This window comes from Cucumis melo, chromosome 8, assembly GCF_025177605.1.
Source record: "Cucumis melo cultivar AY chromosome 8, USDA_Cmelo_AY_1.0, whole genome shotgun sequence".
Taxonomy (NCBI): Eukaryota; Viridiplantae; Streptophyta; class Magnoliopsida; order Cucurbitales; family Cucurbitaceae; genus Cucumis; species Cucumis melo.
The window spans coordinates 24,436,116-24,451,276 of record NC_066864.1 but is presented as its reverse complement, the minus strand read 5'-3'; the positions used below and the strand labels follow the sequence as shown (position 1 = coordinate 24,451,276).

At 34.1% G+C, this 15,161-nt stretch overlaps 1 protein-coding gene across 7 annotated transcripts; it reads left to right on the top strand.

The window, feature by feature from the left end:
• Positions 1 to 4,834: 4,834 nt before the first annotated feature.
• On the top strand, positions 4,835 to 14,200 carry LOC103486001 (protein SICKLE-like). Of its 7 annotated transcripts, XM_008443785.3 has the most exons (7): positions 4,835 to 5,317; positions 5,409 to 5,448; positions 5,532 to 5,590; positions 6,059 to 6,201; positions 7,828 to 7,932; positions 11,457 to 11,759; positions 13,339 to 14,200. In XM_008443785.3, the coding sequence occupies exons 6-7, from the start codon at positions 11,462 to 11,464 to the stop codon at positions 14,034 to 14,036; spliced, it is 996 nt and encodes a 331-aa protein (XP_008442007.1). In that variant the 5' UTR covers positions 4,835 to 5,317; positions 5,409 to 5,448; positions 5,532 to 5,590; positions 6,059 to 6,201; positions 7,828 to 7,932; positions 11,457 to 11,461; the 3' UTR covers positions 14,037 to 14,200. The 7 variants fall into 7 exon arrangements, with proteins under 7 accessions (XP_008442007.1, XP_050945382.1, XP_008442005.1 ...); XM_051089425.1 differs by lacking the exon at positions 5,409 to 5,448; XM_008443783.3 differs by lacking the exon at positions 6,059 to 6,201.
• Positions 14,201 to 15,161: the final 961 nt, after the last annotated feature.

The window sequence follows — 15,161 nt, the reverse complement described above, 5'->3', positions numbered from 1 at the left end:
TTATAGGTTGGACTTTAAACCAATTGTTAAATAGTGGATTAGTGGGACTTAAGGAATAAGATGTAAACTCGGGGGTAAAACAGTATTTTAATCCATTCGAGATTACGAACAATCTGTGAAGAATTAACTTACTGATAATGGTTATATCAAATGAACAAAAATATATCTATAGTAGGGGAGTGCAATGACGAGGCTTTAGTGGAATGACCTGTTAGTTAACAAATGTTGATTAGCTCGATCTAAAAGAGTTTAGCCAGTTAATCTCGGATCGTTGAAGCATATGATTTATAGGTTCATTAGGTTCTCCTGCTAGCTCATATGGAATTAACTTAGAATAATATGTTGTAATAATTCAAATTCTTCGAATTAGGTAAAGAGAGAGAAACCGATAATTATATGTGATATAATTGTCAGTTATAAGTTTAAGATAGAGCTTTATGTTTAAATAAAATTTAAATATTAAAAATATGAATACATATTCATATTCAGAAGCTCGTAATTGTTGAAAATGGTCAAAGTTGTGAAAAGTAAAAAAGTTGACTTTTTTACTTTGAAAAGTCAAACTTTGACCAACTTTATATTCAAATGTAATTTAAATTTCAAAAAAATGAATGCGGATTTATGCTCAGGAGGTTGAAATTAGTCAAGACAGACAAAATGTTAAAAAGTCAAAGTTTGACTTTGACTTGAATGACTAAATGACCACATTTCCATTGAACTAAAATTAGAAAAATCCAACATTTTTTTAAAAATCCCACTAACACTTTGTGGGACAAGTGGTTACATAAGATGTAAACACATAGGCCATTAAGATTAAGTGGAGGATGAGGTGTTGATCAAAGGTGAAACATTTTCATGCATTTTGCATGTAAATTTTTTTATAAAATTGGTTTTGAAAATTCATTTGAAAAACTTTTGATAATTTTGGAAATTATTCACTTTTCAAACTTTTATCCCATCTGCCTTCGTAATCAAAAGTTGGTTCCCTCCTCCAATTTCCATCTATCTCTTTTTTCCATTACATATCGGGTCCTACCACCCAATTCTAAGTCCAGAGAATAACGGGTCAACACTAGTGGGGATCTCCGATTCGAGTTCATGAGGAGATATCGAGGAACGGGAAGCTACAAATGTATGAAGCTTCTTTCAAACCTAATCTTGTTTTATTAGAGTAGTATTGCATGTCAGCATCTAAATAGTTTAGATGATTTAGAGTAAAATTGTTCATGTTTTTCCGCTGCATGTGTCTCGTATTCCTTCACTATATTTAATGACATATCAACTTTCTCTCATACACTAATAGAAGAAAAAGGCATTCCCAAAGAATTAATACTTATATGAGCAATTAATGGATTTCTACTAGTTGCATCTTTAGCAAAAGCTAAATACTAAGTAACCTCATTGTCTTTCTTTATAGGCATCATTGTTTGTATGTTGCATTTACCAAAATCAAGTAAAATAGGTAATTCTTCTGATCTATCCAATTGAATTTGTTCACATATTAAACCAACCAAAGAATTAAAACTGACTCGGACATCTACCAAAATTTCAGCAATTGAGTAATTATCATAAAGATTGCATCTATTCTATTGACCTCCATGAAAAATAACAATAAGAATAGGCACTATAATTTGTAAAACAAATAAAATTGAGTATTTAATGGGGATAAAAAGATATAGATAGACATAGATATACATCTATCACTGAATAAAAAAAATATGTATAAAACAATAATAATAAACATAATGCAAGAATAAATAGACGATCGTGCAATGGAATAATATACATTAAACGATCTTGTTAACCATGTGATAAACGATCATTTGACAACGGTAAACAATCGTATTGAATGAAGTAAATGTTGTATTGAATAAAGTAAACAGTCATGTTGACTTAGGTGCACGATCGTTTGACCATGGTGATCGTATTGAAATTGTAAACGATCGTGTTGATATGGGTAAATGTTCGTGTTGATAGTGGTAAACAATTGTGTAATTCAATGTAAATGATTGTGAAAAACTCCAAACTATCGATCTTCATAATGCAATACAAAATTCTTACATTAATACTTAAATCTTCTAAACATTTGAAACGAAAAAAAAACTTTACAATTCTTACCACAAACAAAAAAGAACGATCTTCATAATGAATTATAAAATTTTTAGTTCGATGTAAACGATCGTGAAAAATTTCAAACTAACAATCTTCATAATAAAATACAAAATGTCTTACAGTAATACTTAAATCTTCTAAACATTTGAAATGAAAATAAAATTTACAATTCTTGCCATAAATAAAAACAAAAACGATCTTCATATGGAAAGATAGAATTCTTAACAAAATTTTATAATCTTCTAAACAGTTCGGACAAAAACGATATTTAGAATTCTTACTAAAAACAAGCTCATTGCAACAATATTGACAAAGTAATATAAACAATCTTGATTATCGAAGATCAGAAAATGACGAAGAAGAGAAACAATATTCAAGAGGAAGAATATTGTTGAAGATGATGAATAAGAGAAAGAATGATGAAGATGAAAAATATCCAAAAGAGAACATGAATAACTCGTAAAGAAAGTGAAGAAATCGAAGAGAAAAAGAAGAATCAGAATTGAAAGATCATTATAAACCAGTAAGGACAAATATAAAATTCTGGAAAAATAATCATCATTGACGAGCTTTTCTTAAATTGTTATATGGACAATAAATATTTTTCAATTTTGTTATATCTTTGAAAATGCTCCTTTATAATATTTTATTATACTAATTTGGTTTTTTGTTTATAGATATATTTTTATTGAAAGTGTATTTTTCTTTTATTTCAAATACTAAAAACACCAATTTTATTTTATGAATTTGTTGATTTATTATTTAGTTTATGTCACTGCCTTAAAAAATATAACACTAAAAAAAATTGAAGTACTTCTTCAACCTAAATTGTCTTATTTTATTAAGTTTCTAAAATTTTAAATGTTAATTTACTGGATCTCGCGTGGAAGAGTAAAATCAATTTTATAGAAAATAAAAAGAAAACGAAAAGGAAATAAGAAAAGGAAGATAATAATAGTTATAATAATATAATAAAGTTTAGGGAAACTTTTGTAAACGTAACAAAATACCAAACTATTTACGGCCCGTATAACAAAGCCTGTAAAGTTAGTCATTTTTTAAATATTTCAGGTTTGTCCGTCCATCTTTCTTTTCTTCCTCGCGATTGGTCTTCCTCCTACTATTTCTTTCATCATCTTACACCTGTGATTTCTTCTTTCCTTTTTTTTTTTTTTGCAATTTCTTTCCATCATCTTTCTTATTTTTCAATTTTTTATTTAAGTCGTTTAATCTTTCTACCGTTTTTCTTCTTTTCCTTTTTTTTTGCTTTTCCATCATTTTTTTTACTTTTTCTCTTTTTTTTTGCTACGATTTCTTTCCATTGTCTTTCTTCTTTTCTTTTTTTTTACGTCGTGTAGAAAAAAGTAGCAAAATCTAAAAGATCGTGTATAAAGAATCTTGAAAAAAAATCATTTAGATTGGAGTAGTCAAATGTAAACTATAGTATAAAAAAGTAAACAATCGTGTAAAAAAAAATCGTGTATAAAGAATCTTGAAAAAAATCATTTAGATTGGAGTAGCCAAATGTAAAAGATCGTGTAGAAAAAATAAAAGATTATGTATAAATAATCTTGCAAAAAAATCATTTTGATTGAAGTAGCAAAAAGTTAACGATCGTTTAAAAAAAGTAAACTATCATGTAAAAAAAATAAAAGATTGTGTATAAAGAATCTTGAAAGAAAATCATTTGGATTGGAGTAGCTAAACTTAAACGATTGTGTAAAAAAAGTAAATGATTGTGTATCAAAAGAATTAAAAAAACCGTGTACCAAATTTTGAAAAAAAAATCATAATGATCAAATATAAACGATGGTATATCCAAATTTAAAGGTAACCAAATTAAACGATCGTGTAACAAAATTAAGCGATGAAATTGAAAAGATAAATTGTAGCCATATCTAAACGATCGCGTATAAATTGTAGCCATATCTAAACGATCGCGTATAAATTGTAGCCATATCTAAACGATCACGTATCAAACAATAACCAAATCTAAAGGATCGCAAATATATTACGCGCGCGTGGTTGACGGGACATTTTTGGTATTTTACACGGTAGGCCTCTAGGCTTTTTTCATTTTTGAAATTGTTCTGTAGTGTGTAAATATGTTATCGTTTTTTTATATCTTTGAAAAGACCCCTAAAGTTTATTATTATTATTAAATTATTAAAGTTTATTATTAGAGGTTTTTTCAAAAATATAACAAATGGACAAAATAATTATAGAACAATTTTGAATACAGAAAAAGCTCACAGACCCACAATGAAAAATACAAAAAATGTCTCATAAACTATGATCATTTAGATTTGGAAACGATTTATTTTTTTAATTCAATGGTTTTATTTGGTTACATGATCGTTTAGATTTGGTAACAGAATCGTTTAGATTTAGGTAGCCAAATCTAAACGATTTTTTTTTCTAAATTTGGTACACAATCGTTTACATTTGAATAAACGAAAATTTTCAAGATTCTTTTGTTATACGATCGTTTATTTTTGTAGGATTCTTTGTACACGATCGTTTAGATTTGATTAAACAATTTTTTTAATTCTTTTGTTACACGATCGTTTATTTTAAAAAAAGGAAAAAGACAATAAAAAAATCATAAAAAAGGACAAATTGAAAATATTTAAAAAAATAGTTATATGTTCTCCATGGTAAATATTTGATTGGTTTGTTACCTTTATTAAAATTTTCTTCTTATTATTATTAAAAAATTAAAAGTAAATGAAACGCGGGGCGTCTCTTTCCTCATTCTTCTTCTTCGTTTTCACCGGCGTCCGCTGCCCTTGCTTCCCGATCGTCTCTCCATAGTTCTCCGTCCGGCGTCTTATTTTTCCTTCAGCCGAGCAGCCGAATGAACCTCTGTCTATTGAAGCCAAACGTCCAGTCGAAGAGTTTCGGTTTCGTCCGCCGTCCGCGAAGCTACGCTCGCCGCCGCGTTTCGTTGCGATCGCTCCATCTCCATCCGCCGTCCGCGAACCTCCGCCCCTCGCATCCGAAGCCGAAATTTCTTCATTGTCCCAGCCGAAAAGTTTCGACCGTTGGCTTCTCCGTCACCTCCGAAGCCGTGCTTCAAGCTCCGTCCACGAACGATCCCGACCACGCACGGCTCAGATCACTGTTTTCGGCAGCAATCGAGCGAGACGCGCCCAATCTGAGCCGCTGACTCTGCCTTGCTGTGAATCGCTGTGGATTTTGTGTGGTAAGGGTGAAATTGCGGGTTTTTTGTTTGTTTTCATAGCTATAAGTGTTAGTGTTGGATTAATTGTTGGGTTGTTATTTGATCCTTGAAGTTGCCATTGGGGAAATAGAGTTCAATTCTCCATTACTTGAGTAAGTTTGTGAAATTTATCTTTGGGTGAATTGAATGGATGAATTTATTTGCGTAAGTGTTTGATTGTTCTGTGTATGTTTAGGTTGGTTCTTTTGGACTTTAGTTCAATCAAGAAAATCAAGGAACGCAGAGAAACTTAAGGTAAGAGATTTCTACTACCGGACCCAAGTTAAATTGAAAGTTAAATTGAGATGCAATGTATGAGACGATTTGACTAATCATGTGTAGTATGAACTTTCATATCTTGACTGGTTATGTTGGATGTATTGACGACTCACTACATCGATGATTAAATTCGCACTTGTATGATTAATTTGACTGCTTATGTATTGAATTGAAATATTTGTCTTTGGGTTAAATTAATGATCTCAACTTAGTTTAAAAAGTTGGTTGTTACACTTGGCATCGGAGCCTAGGTTTTAGGTTTTGTACACTGACTTACGACATGAGTCTTTGATTTTTGTCCCTATGCCTATTACGATCCATCATCACTCGCCATTTACATTTTATGATACAAGTTTATGAATATGCATATGACCCTGCCTCTATTAAACTAGAATTACATGGATGTTGTGATTTAATGGTGAAGGATTTGGTGGTGGAATTTAGGAAAAATGTCGCCACGGAGAGGAGCTTGAAGGGGTAGTCGGGGAGGCAGAGGAGTAGGACGTATTCAGGATGATGGACTGTTTTGTGACTAAAAACCTAAGGAATAAGTTTTGTTGGTGGTTTTATAGAGAACTAAATATATGGTAAGTTCAAGTATATACCATGCACATTGAATTATGTTTAGAATTGAGATATTGGGAAGGAACAAAGAAAACTGTAGTGCATAGTTGTCTTGATGGGACTTTAAGAAATTGTTTTGAGTTTACCATGAAGGAAAAGTTACTAGTTTGAAGTTTGAAAAATGAAATGTCATAGACTGTTCCACAAGGAAGTAGTTTTTAATCATCTTGCAAAAACTAGTTTCAAGTACAAGAGGTTGGACCTATGGTCCTACTAAAAGTTATCTCACTTATGAAGGCTAGTAAGTTACTTGACCAGGGTACCTGGAGTATCTTGGCTAGTGTGCTAGACACTAGGGAGATCGAGGTTTATTTGTTATCTGAATCGGTGGTGAGCTTATTCTAATGTTTTTCCAAAAGAGCTTCCAGGATTACGGCCTCACAGAGAAAATTGACTATGCCATTGAGTTAGAACCAAACATTTTTCCTATATCTAAAGCTCCATACATAATGGCCTCGACAGAGTTGATAGAGTTGAAAGTGTAGTTGCAAGAATTGTTTGACAAAGGCTTCATTCGACCAAGTGTGTTACTTTGGGATGCACCGGTTTTGTTTGTTAAGAAGAAAGACGGGTTAGGTCAGAATGTGTTGAGTTTCCTCAATATGAGAACTTGTGTAGGGAACTCTTCACTTTTGGCCTAAGCAAAACCAGACTTGCGACTTGCCTAGTTCTTAGAGTTCTTAACCTAGCATCGAGTTGATCGAGGGCTTAAAAAAGAGGAGGGATCCTTCCCGATCCACAGTAGGGGAAAACAAGTCTAAGGCATTTTTAACTCTTTCTGAGCATGTCTAGAGTCGGAGTAGCAAAACTTGAGTGCGTACTAAACATGTTTCAGTTGGGCACTTATAGTTAAAACTTGTATCCAACCGATAGCTAGCTTTCTTTGAATGACCAAATGAAACTTAAAATAGCTTTAGATCGATTGTTGAGGCATAGAGTTAAAGCTTACTTAGTTGACTTGTTAAGAAGGCATCAAAGTTATACTTGCTTGATTGTTTGAGATTTTACTCTTAAGTTTGACGTGTGCTTCCCATGCATGTTGCATGATTGACCGATTCTTATTAGAATTACTTTTACCGGGACGACAAAAGCTTAAGTGGGGGGCGTTTGATGGGGCAATATTTGATCCATAGTTATTTGTTTATTTTGTGTTCTAAAGCATGCTTATACTCGTTGTTTTGGTATTTTTATGCATCATTATTTTTTTAGTCCCAACAACAGTTATCTTCACTATTTTTCTATAAATACCTAATCTTTCCCCAATTCTTCCATTATATTCATTCACCATTCATCACTTCGTTACTGGGAAGAAAGTGCTAGCACCAAATTTTCTCTCAATAAATTCCTCTCCATTTTTTCCTTTCAATTTGATTATGCGATTCTTCAACTTCCTATTAATTTTTAGTATGCAAGGTGCTAATCTCTAGATGGAAACAAAAGTTCATTTCTAGCATATAATTCCTTTGGTTCAATTGTGTATGTTGCCATTGTGAAATTCTTTACAAATTGCTTTGCATCTTTCTTGTTAGAATGATTTAGGGTTCAATTAGAGAGTAAGTCTTGATTGATTTTCTTGATTCTTCTTTCAGTTTAGATTGTGTTGCAAACTCACGTTCTTGCATCTTGGTTAAACCACCCCAAGCGAATCGAGCAAGTTGATTTTCCCAAGGAGTTTGATTAAGAACAAAAAATGGGTAACATTCTTGTTTTCTCTTCTTTCAATGATAAAAGATGCAAATAAATCCCTTATGTCCTTAGCCTCTCTTCTAATCTTGAGAGTTAATTCTTCCTTCCTCACTTAACTTCAAAATACCGAAACAACGAAAGACCCTCATATTCTCGGTTGGGCTTCAACTTATGCAGCTTATTTATTTCCCCTTTATGACTCAACCAAGACAAATCCATCAGAGTTAGTCTTGTTCTTACCTCCAACCAAGATGAGTGACTGATCGCTTCCTAAACTGATCATCCTACTTCCGATTCAGACGAAGGCTTATTATTGTAGACGAAAGATAGGCTTTTGGAGGCTAGGCTTTCCTCTAAATAGTAGGCATAGAAGGAGTTCTTACCTCTTTTGTCTGGAGGTTGATTATTGAAGAGGAAGGCGCGAAGCTAGTAGAAAGCCCACAGAGCATAAGGAAAGCCTATCAAAAGGAGTGAATAATCATGCAAAAGATGAAATTGAGTTGATTCATCGAACAAATACCAGAATAATGAGATATGATAATGATCATACCATTCACTCGCGTTACAAAACTAGAAAGCCTATCTTTCTTTTGACTGATTTTTCTGAGAGTGGAAGTGGTCGATTCCCTGGGGCATATCTTGGAAAGGAAGCAACCCTCTTTTTCTCTCATTCGTTCACTCTCACTTCATGGATCAATAAATTCAGTCACCAGTTCCGACCTTTCTTGCTTAGTAGAGCGGTTTCCCCCTCTAGCAATTAGTGCAACACCAATATTTCTAGAGTTCCATTCTTCAATCTCATTTCACTAACACGCCCACTGGAAAGAACTTCAAGCTTTCACTTGCCACGATAATTAACTTTCTTCAGATGAATCCTCTGTACTATTTGAAGCTCAGAAGGAAGGATCATTACTAGTTGACCCTTAACCTCTTAGTAAGTTACCATTAGCTGTTGAATGATAAAGTTCAATCAAATTACCCTTCCTAGTGAAAAGATGTACCATCTGAAAAAGCAACACAACACTATCAACAAACTCACACTTGCGCGATAGCGTCCCACCCTTGAAATTTGTTAACATGCCATGCAAAATTACTGCAATTCAGTACATGCCTTCATTGTCAATGTACTACTGGTGTAAATCTTATCTGTATGGATCATTTGACTTAACTTTTTCGGCACCAAACCATATTAAAGAGGAAAACTAAAATCAAAGGAATAGGGCATTTTTCGTGACTTAGTTCATTTTACGACCTCAAGTTGGAGGACCTTTCACTAGTTGATGTTAATAGATTAAATAACTTTATTCATAGGAAAGTTATTTTTTTTGTAACATGTTTCTATGGGGAGGAAACATAATAATCCGACACCTTATGCCATATTTGATCCCTCTATTTGCAATAGGACATTTTTAAAATCAAACATCCATTAACAAACAATTAACTCAGTATCTCACGACCCTTCATATATTTTCATGCACGAGTAATTTAAGAAAACAAAAAGTTACCTAGAAAAGTTGTTGGAAAATAAGTTGTTGAAGAAGTGTTGGTGATAAGGAACGAAATTATCATACACATGTTGATTCTCAATCTTCCCTTTCTAAGAGCTAGTAGAAAATGCAGCCGTAGGATTTGTGTAATAGTTAAATCTTGGGGCTGTACATGATGCTATTTGCCCTACCATGGTAGTTGAGACAACCAATGGATTAGCCAAATGATTAGGTAGAGAAGTTTCGACATAATTAGCTAACATCGGCCTGAGCAGCTTCCATTCGCATTGCTCTCAGCCTCTTCCTTTGTTTTTATGATTCTTCCATTCAACCTAACAATATCATTTCTCAATCATTATCAATTGTCATAATTGAAAACACCTGACAAATTTAACAATCACAATGAAACACAAAGACTCTGTTAGGCACCTAAGTTCCTACAAATACAAAACACACCACAATTCGAGAACAAGGGATTAGCTTCCTCCCTATGTATTAGTATTATAATTACTATCAAACATCAAATAACCATGGCCCAATGATTACGAGGGAAATAGCAAGAATAACAAATAAAAGCAAGAAAGTCAAGAAACACAAGAATACCTACCTGTTTTAAAAGGCGCAGTTAGGAGTGCACCTAGGCTCAAGTCGCGCGGTTGGGGCTTATTGTTGAAGAGGCAAGGCATTTTCAATAAGGCCCGGCTTAGGCGAGCACTTCCTTGAGGCGCAATAGGCGTAGGCTTTTCTACAAGATGTGGGCTGTGCTTTAATAAAGAAATAAATTATTATATATGTTTTTTAAACCTATTACTTGAAAGTTAAGAAATGATACGACTCTTCTCCCATTTAAACCGAGCGGATTCTCTTCTTCAACGAACATCTTCCTCTGTCTTTTTCGTTCTTAAGGAGAAAGCTAACCTGCTCAAACACACTCCAATTACGTTCGCATCTAGAAGCACTACAAGTAAGATCTATAATTTTCACTGCAAAGTTTTGCAAGTTTGGAGTTGATTGTCCAAAATTAACTCACCATTCCACTATAGGCATAAAGAAAAAAAAATATTAATAAAGTAACTTATTGTTAGAGTGTTGTTGAGTAATCGTCTAATTGAAATTTACCTACAGATATTTTGTCCCTTTGTCTGATTGCTAAAGGTTGTCCGAACAATGCTTCAACTCTCTTATACTTGCTTAGTTCTACAAGTATTTTGTCTTGTACGTCCAATGAAGCAACCATTTTCATTATGCATGAGTAGAGCCCATTAGCTATTTCATCATCCTCTTGGATGTTGGATTCGAATAATAGAATGACGAGTTTAAATAATACCCCACTGCAACTGAAGCTCCCATCTTCTATCACTTATCGTAAAAATGTCCTTGTATTTTTCTTCATCATTATTGAAGGATTTAGCAATAGCTTTCTTAGCTTTATCCATGGCCTCATAAATATATCCCATAGGTGGCTTCTTCTCGCCATCGACCAATCTAAGAACTCGGGCTAGTGGGTCAGATACTTTAAGAGGTTAAACGGGAGAAGAGTCATATCGTTTCTTAACTTTCAAGTAATAGATTTAAAAAACATATATAATAATTTATTTTTTTATTAAAGCCCAGCCCACATCTTGTAAAAAAAGCCCACGCCTATTGTGCCTATTGCGCCTCAAGGAAGCTCATGCCTAAGTTGGGCCTTATTAAAAACGCCTCACCTCTTCAAGAATAATCCCCAACCGCACGATTTTAGCCTAGGCGTGCACCTAGCTGCGCCTTTTAAAACAAGTAGGTATTCTTGTGTTTCTTTATTTTCTTGCTTGTATTTGTTATTCTTGCTATTTCCCTCCTAATCATTGGAACCCATGGTTCTTTGATGTTTGACGGTAATTGTACTACTAATACATAGGAAGGAAGCTAGTCCCCTATTCTTGGACTGTGGTGTGTTTTCTATTTGTAGGTACCTAACAAAGTTTTTGTGTTTCATTGTGATTGTCAAATTTGTTGGGTATTTTCAATTATGACGATTGATAATGATTGAGAAATGATATTGTTAGGTTGAATGGAAGAATCAGAAAAACGAAGGGAGAGGCTGAGAGCAATGCGAATGGAAGCTGCTCAGGCTGATGTTGCTAATTATGTCGAAACCTCTCTGCCTAATCATCTGTCTAATCCATTGGTTGAGTCCTCAGCTACCATGATGGGGCAATTAGCACCATGTACAACCCCAAGATTTGACTATTACACAAATCCTATGGCCGCATTTTCTACTAGCAAGAAGAAAGGGAAGATTGAGAATCAACTTGTGTCCGATAATTTCGTCCCTTATCACCACAACACTTCGTCACCAACTTTTCCAGGTAACCTTTTGTTTTCTAAAATTACTCGTGCATGAAAATATATGAAGGGTCGTACAATGGGAATGAGATACTGAGTTACTTGTTTATTAATGGATGTTTGATTTTAAAAATGTCCAATTGCAAATAGAGGGATCAAGTATGGCATAATGTGTCAGATATCCTCCCCATAGAAACATGTTACAAGAAAAATAACTTTCCTATGAATAAAGTTACGTAATCTATTAACAAAAACTAGTGAAAGGTCCTCGAACTTGTGGATGTAAAATGAACTAAGTTACGAAAACTGTCTGAGGCCCTGTTCCTTTGATTTTAGCTTTCCTCGTTAATATGGTTTGGTGCCAAAAAAGGTAAGTCAAATGATCTATACTGATAAGATTAACATTGGTAGTATCCTGCATGTATTGAATTGCAGCAATTTTGCATGGCATGTTGACAAAAATCAAGGGTGGGACACTAGCGCGAGTGTGAGTTTATTGATAGTGTTGTGTTGCTTTTACATATGGTACATCTTTTCACTAGGAAGGGTTATTTGATTGAACTTTATCGTTCAACAACTAACTTTAACTTACTAGGAGCTGGTCAACTTTTTGAGCTCTTAGGTTTTAGAAATGGTTATCGAGAGATACCATTAGGAATTGGAAGTTCTTTTGGTTTAGAGCAATGAACAAAGAGCCTGCGTCATGGAGCCAAGCCATTAAGCTTTTGGTGTGCCACTATTACTATTTACTGCAGTGAAGACTGGCTATTCTTTCAAAACCCGAGAAACGAACAGGACATTTGTAATTTTACTTGCATGTTTCAATTAAATAAAGTAGAAAGAAAAGAATCTACGGGCTATTTGTTCCAATGGGGACAACCTGTAACCATATGTCGATGAAAGTAGAGATTTATTTCCTGTCATATCCCATAACTGTACTCCCTACATGAAGTGTTGAAGCAAATTCCAACAAATAAGGTGGCTTGGCTGCACTCTTGTTGGACATCCCCGTAGAGAATTGTGCATTGCTTTCTCAATCAAAGCTGTTGGATTGGAAAGTATTCTAAGAGATACATCATACTTCAAGGGGATTTGCAGTTCTTAGAGATACATTACTTGCAAGAAATTTAATGATAAAAGTTCTCTCTCTCCTTTACGGCTCTTATTTGTTTGATGAGCTAATTTAAATGTCTAGAACGTCTATTATCAGATATGTTTCAATTAGTGTCTCGGAATAAATGTTTTTTGTGTATAATAGAAATGCACATCACTCTCTCTATGCTCGTGTAGTTGATTCTAGTTCCTAATTCCTCCCTATGGTTTATGTCATACCATCGTGAAGCTGTATGTTTTAGACAATGATGACGGGGTATTACAATCTTGTTTAATGTAGGAGGGGGTAATATTTCCTTCTTATCGAGTTTATGTGGGATGTGATTGGTGGAATGAAGGAGAATCCCTTCTTAATGTTTCGGTTATCATTTTTGTTAATGCTTGTTAATTGTATTTGGCTCCACATCCCCGGTGTGGTCTTTCATCCAACATATGGTAGTTTGGGAATCACTTTTCTCCTTCAAATCTAAATATACTATTGTGTTGTAGGACTGAGAAACCCTGAAATGTCTTCTGCTTCTACTCATCAATTCCATCAATGTTCACCTGACCGGAGAATGTTCTATGCACGAGGTGATAGTGAAGCTGGTGGCCATGGTAGCCCAGGAATGCCTAGACCTTATGCTGTGGATCAAGGAGATCCACATATGTGGCGTGGATCGAAAAGGCCATTTGTCAACCAGTACCCTACCCATCCACCGAGGGAGATGAACTCCCCCAGCCATGTATCTAGACCAAGAGGTAACTCTTACACCAATCCTACTCAAGACAGGGCTAATTACCGTAGTTCAAGCCCTAACCCAGGGTTCCTAGGCAGTTTTAGTCCAGGTAGAGGCAGCCATGGACATCATGGCAATATGACCCCTAGTCCAAGATTTGGCTATGGACGAGGTACTGGTTCTCATGGTCGTCATTCTTCATTGGACAAATCACCTGGACCAGAACAATTTTACAATGTCTCCATGCTTGAAGATCCCTGGAAGGTTCTGCAACCTTGTATTTGGACGACAATTGCTCCATCGAGTAATTCTACCGAGCCATCGGAATCTTGGATTTCCACAAAGTTTGGTACAAAGAAAGCAAGAGTTTCAGATTCTTCTTCTGGCAGATCAAACTCTCAACCTAGCCTCGCCGAGTACCTGGCTGCCTCCTTCAAGGAAGCAATCGAGGATGTGCCAAATGCGTGAAACATTTTATCCAGGCATTTCATCCTTACTGTAGTACTCAAATTCAGCATTGTCGAAATCCCAGCCTAATTTTCCTCTAAAACTGGTTTCATGTAGTAAATCTAGTGATTATTATGACATTTCTGTCTCTATGTTATGTTTAGTTAGTGATGTTTTTTTATCAATCTTGTTTAGATTATGTACATGATTCAGCTTCTTTTTATTTTATTTTATTTTTTATTTTTTGTCAAATGCTCTTCTTTGTTAGGAATTTAATAGAATTTATTTCTCAATTCTCTTATTCGAATAGATTGCCTTCTTCTATCTTTCCGTAATGTTTTTTTTTTCACCTACAACTACAGTCAGTAGTTATTTAATTATAATTTGTTTTTCAAATTATGTTAAATGAAGGGAAATTGTTTGATTTTGGTGCATTCTTTGTGTTGAATGAAATTTTTTTTACGCAATAACACTACGATATGCAATGATATGCAATAAGGATCAAGCTATGCGATTGATAGTTTTGAGAGTCTTACACGATAGTTATCAAATTTTATGAATTATGTTATATTGATCATGACTACGTGGTAATGCTAGCTATGCGAGATGTTAGAATATCTCATCACATACGTTGACATCTTAGGCGAGATGGTCAAACAAGATGAGATATAATAAATGATATGATATTTATCGCGTAATTAAGAATAAAATGTTTTATTATTGTTTTACATTTAATTTCCAACGTAACCTTCTCTTTAATTACAAATGTTTTAAAAATTAATTTCCCAAATTAATTTTCAACGTCTCTCTTTGTCTCCTCACTTTATATAAACTCCTTTCATTTCTTCATTTTGATATAAGAGAAAAAAAGAAACAAGAAAAACTCTATCAAACTTTCTTTTTGTGAAAATAGAGTATTTATTTGAGTGTTGTGAATTTCGATTAATTTCAATGCAAAACTAATTGAAGAATGATGTTGTTTTGACGGAGCGATCAAAACTGTTTGCACAAAGGAGTAGAGTTGCGAAACGTCTTAAAGAGGACGAGATTCGCAATTGAATCACTTTCTAATTTGTTTTTGTTTTGCAATGCACATCTTTTGATTAGGCGATTTGTTTAGACGCTTTACCATTAGCCATATTGACC

Bases quoted from the DNA above. Each gene is read 5' to 3' on its own strand.
- LOC103486001 (XM_051089424.1), top strand. From the start codon at position 11,462: ATGGAAGAATCAGAAAAACGAAGGGAGAGGCTGAGAGCAATGCGAATG. The intron at 11,760-13,338 runs GTAACCTTTTGT...ATTGTGTTGTAG, and splicing joins TTCGTCACCAACTTTTCCAG to GACTGAGAAACCCTGAAATG.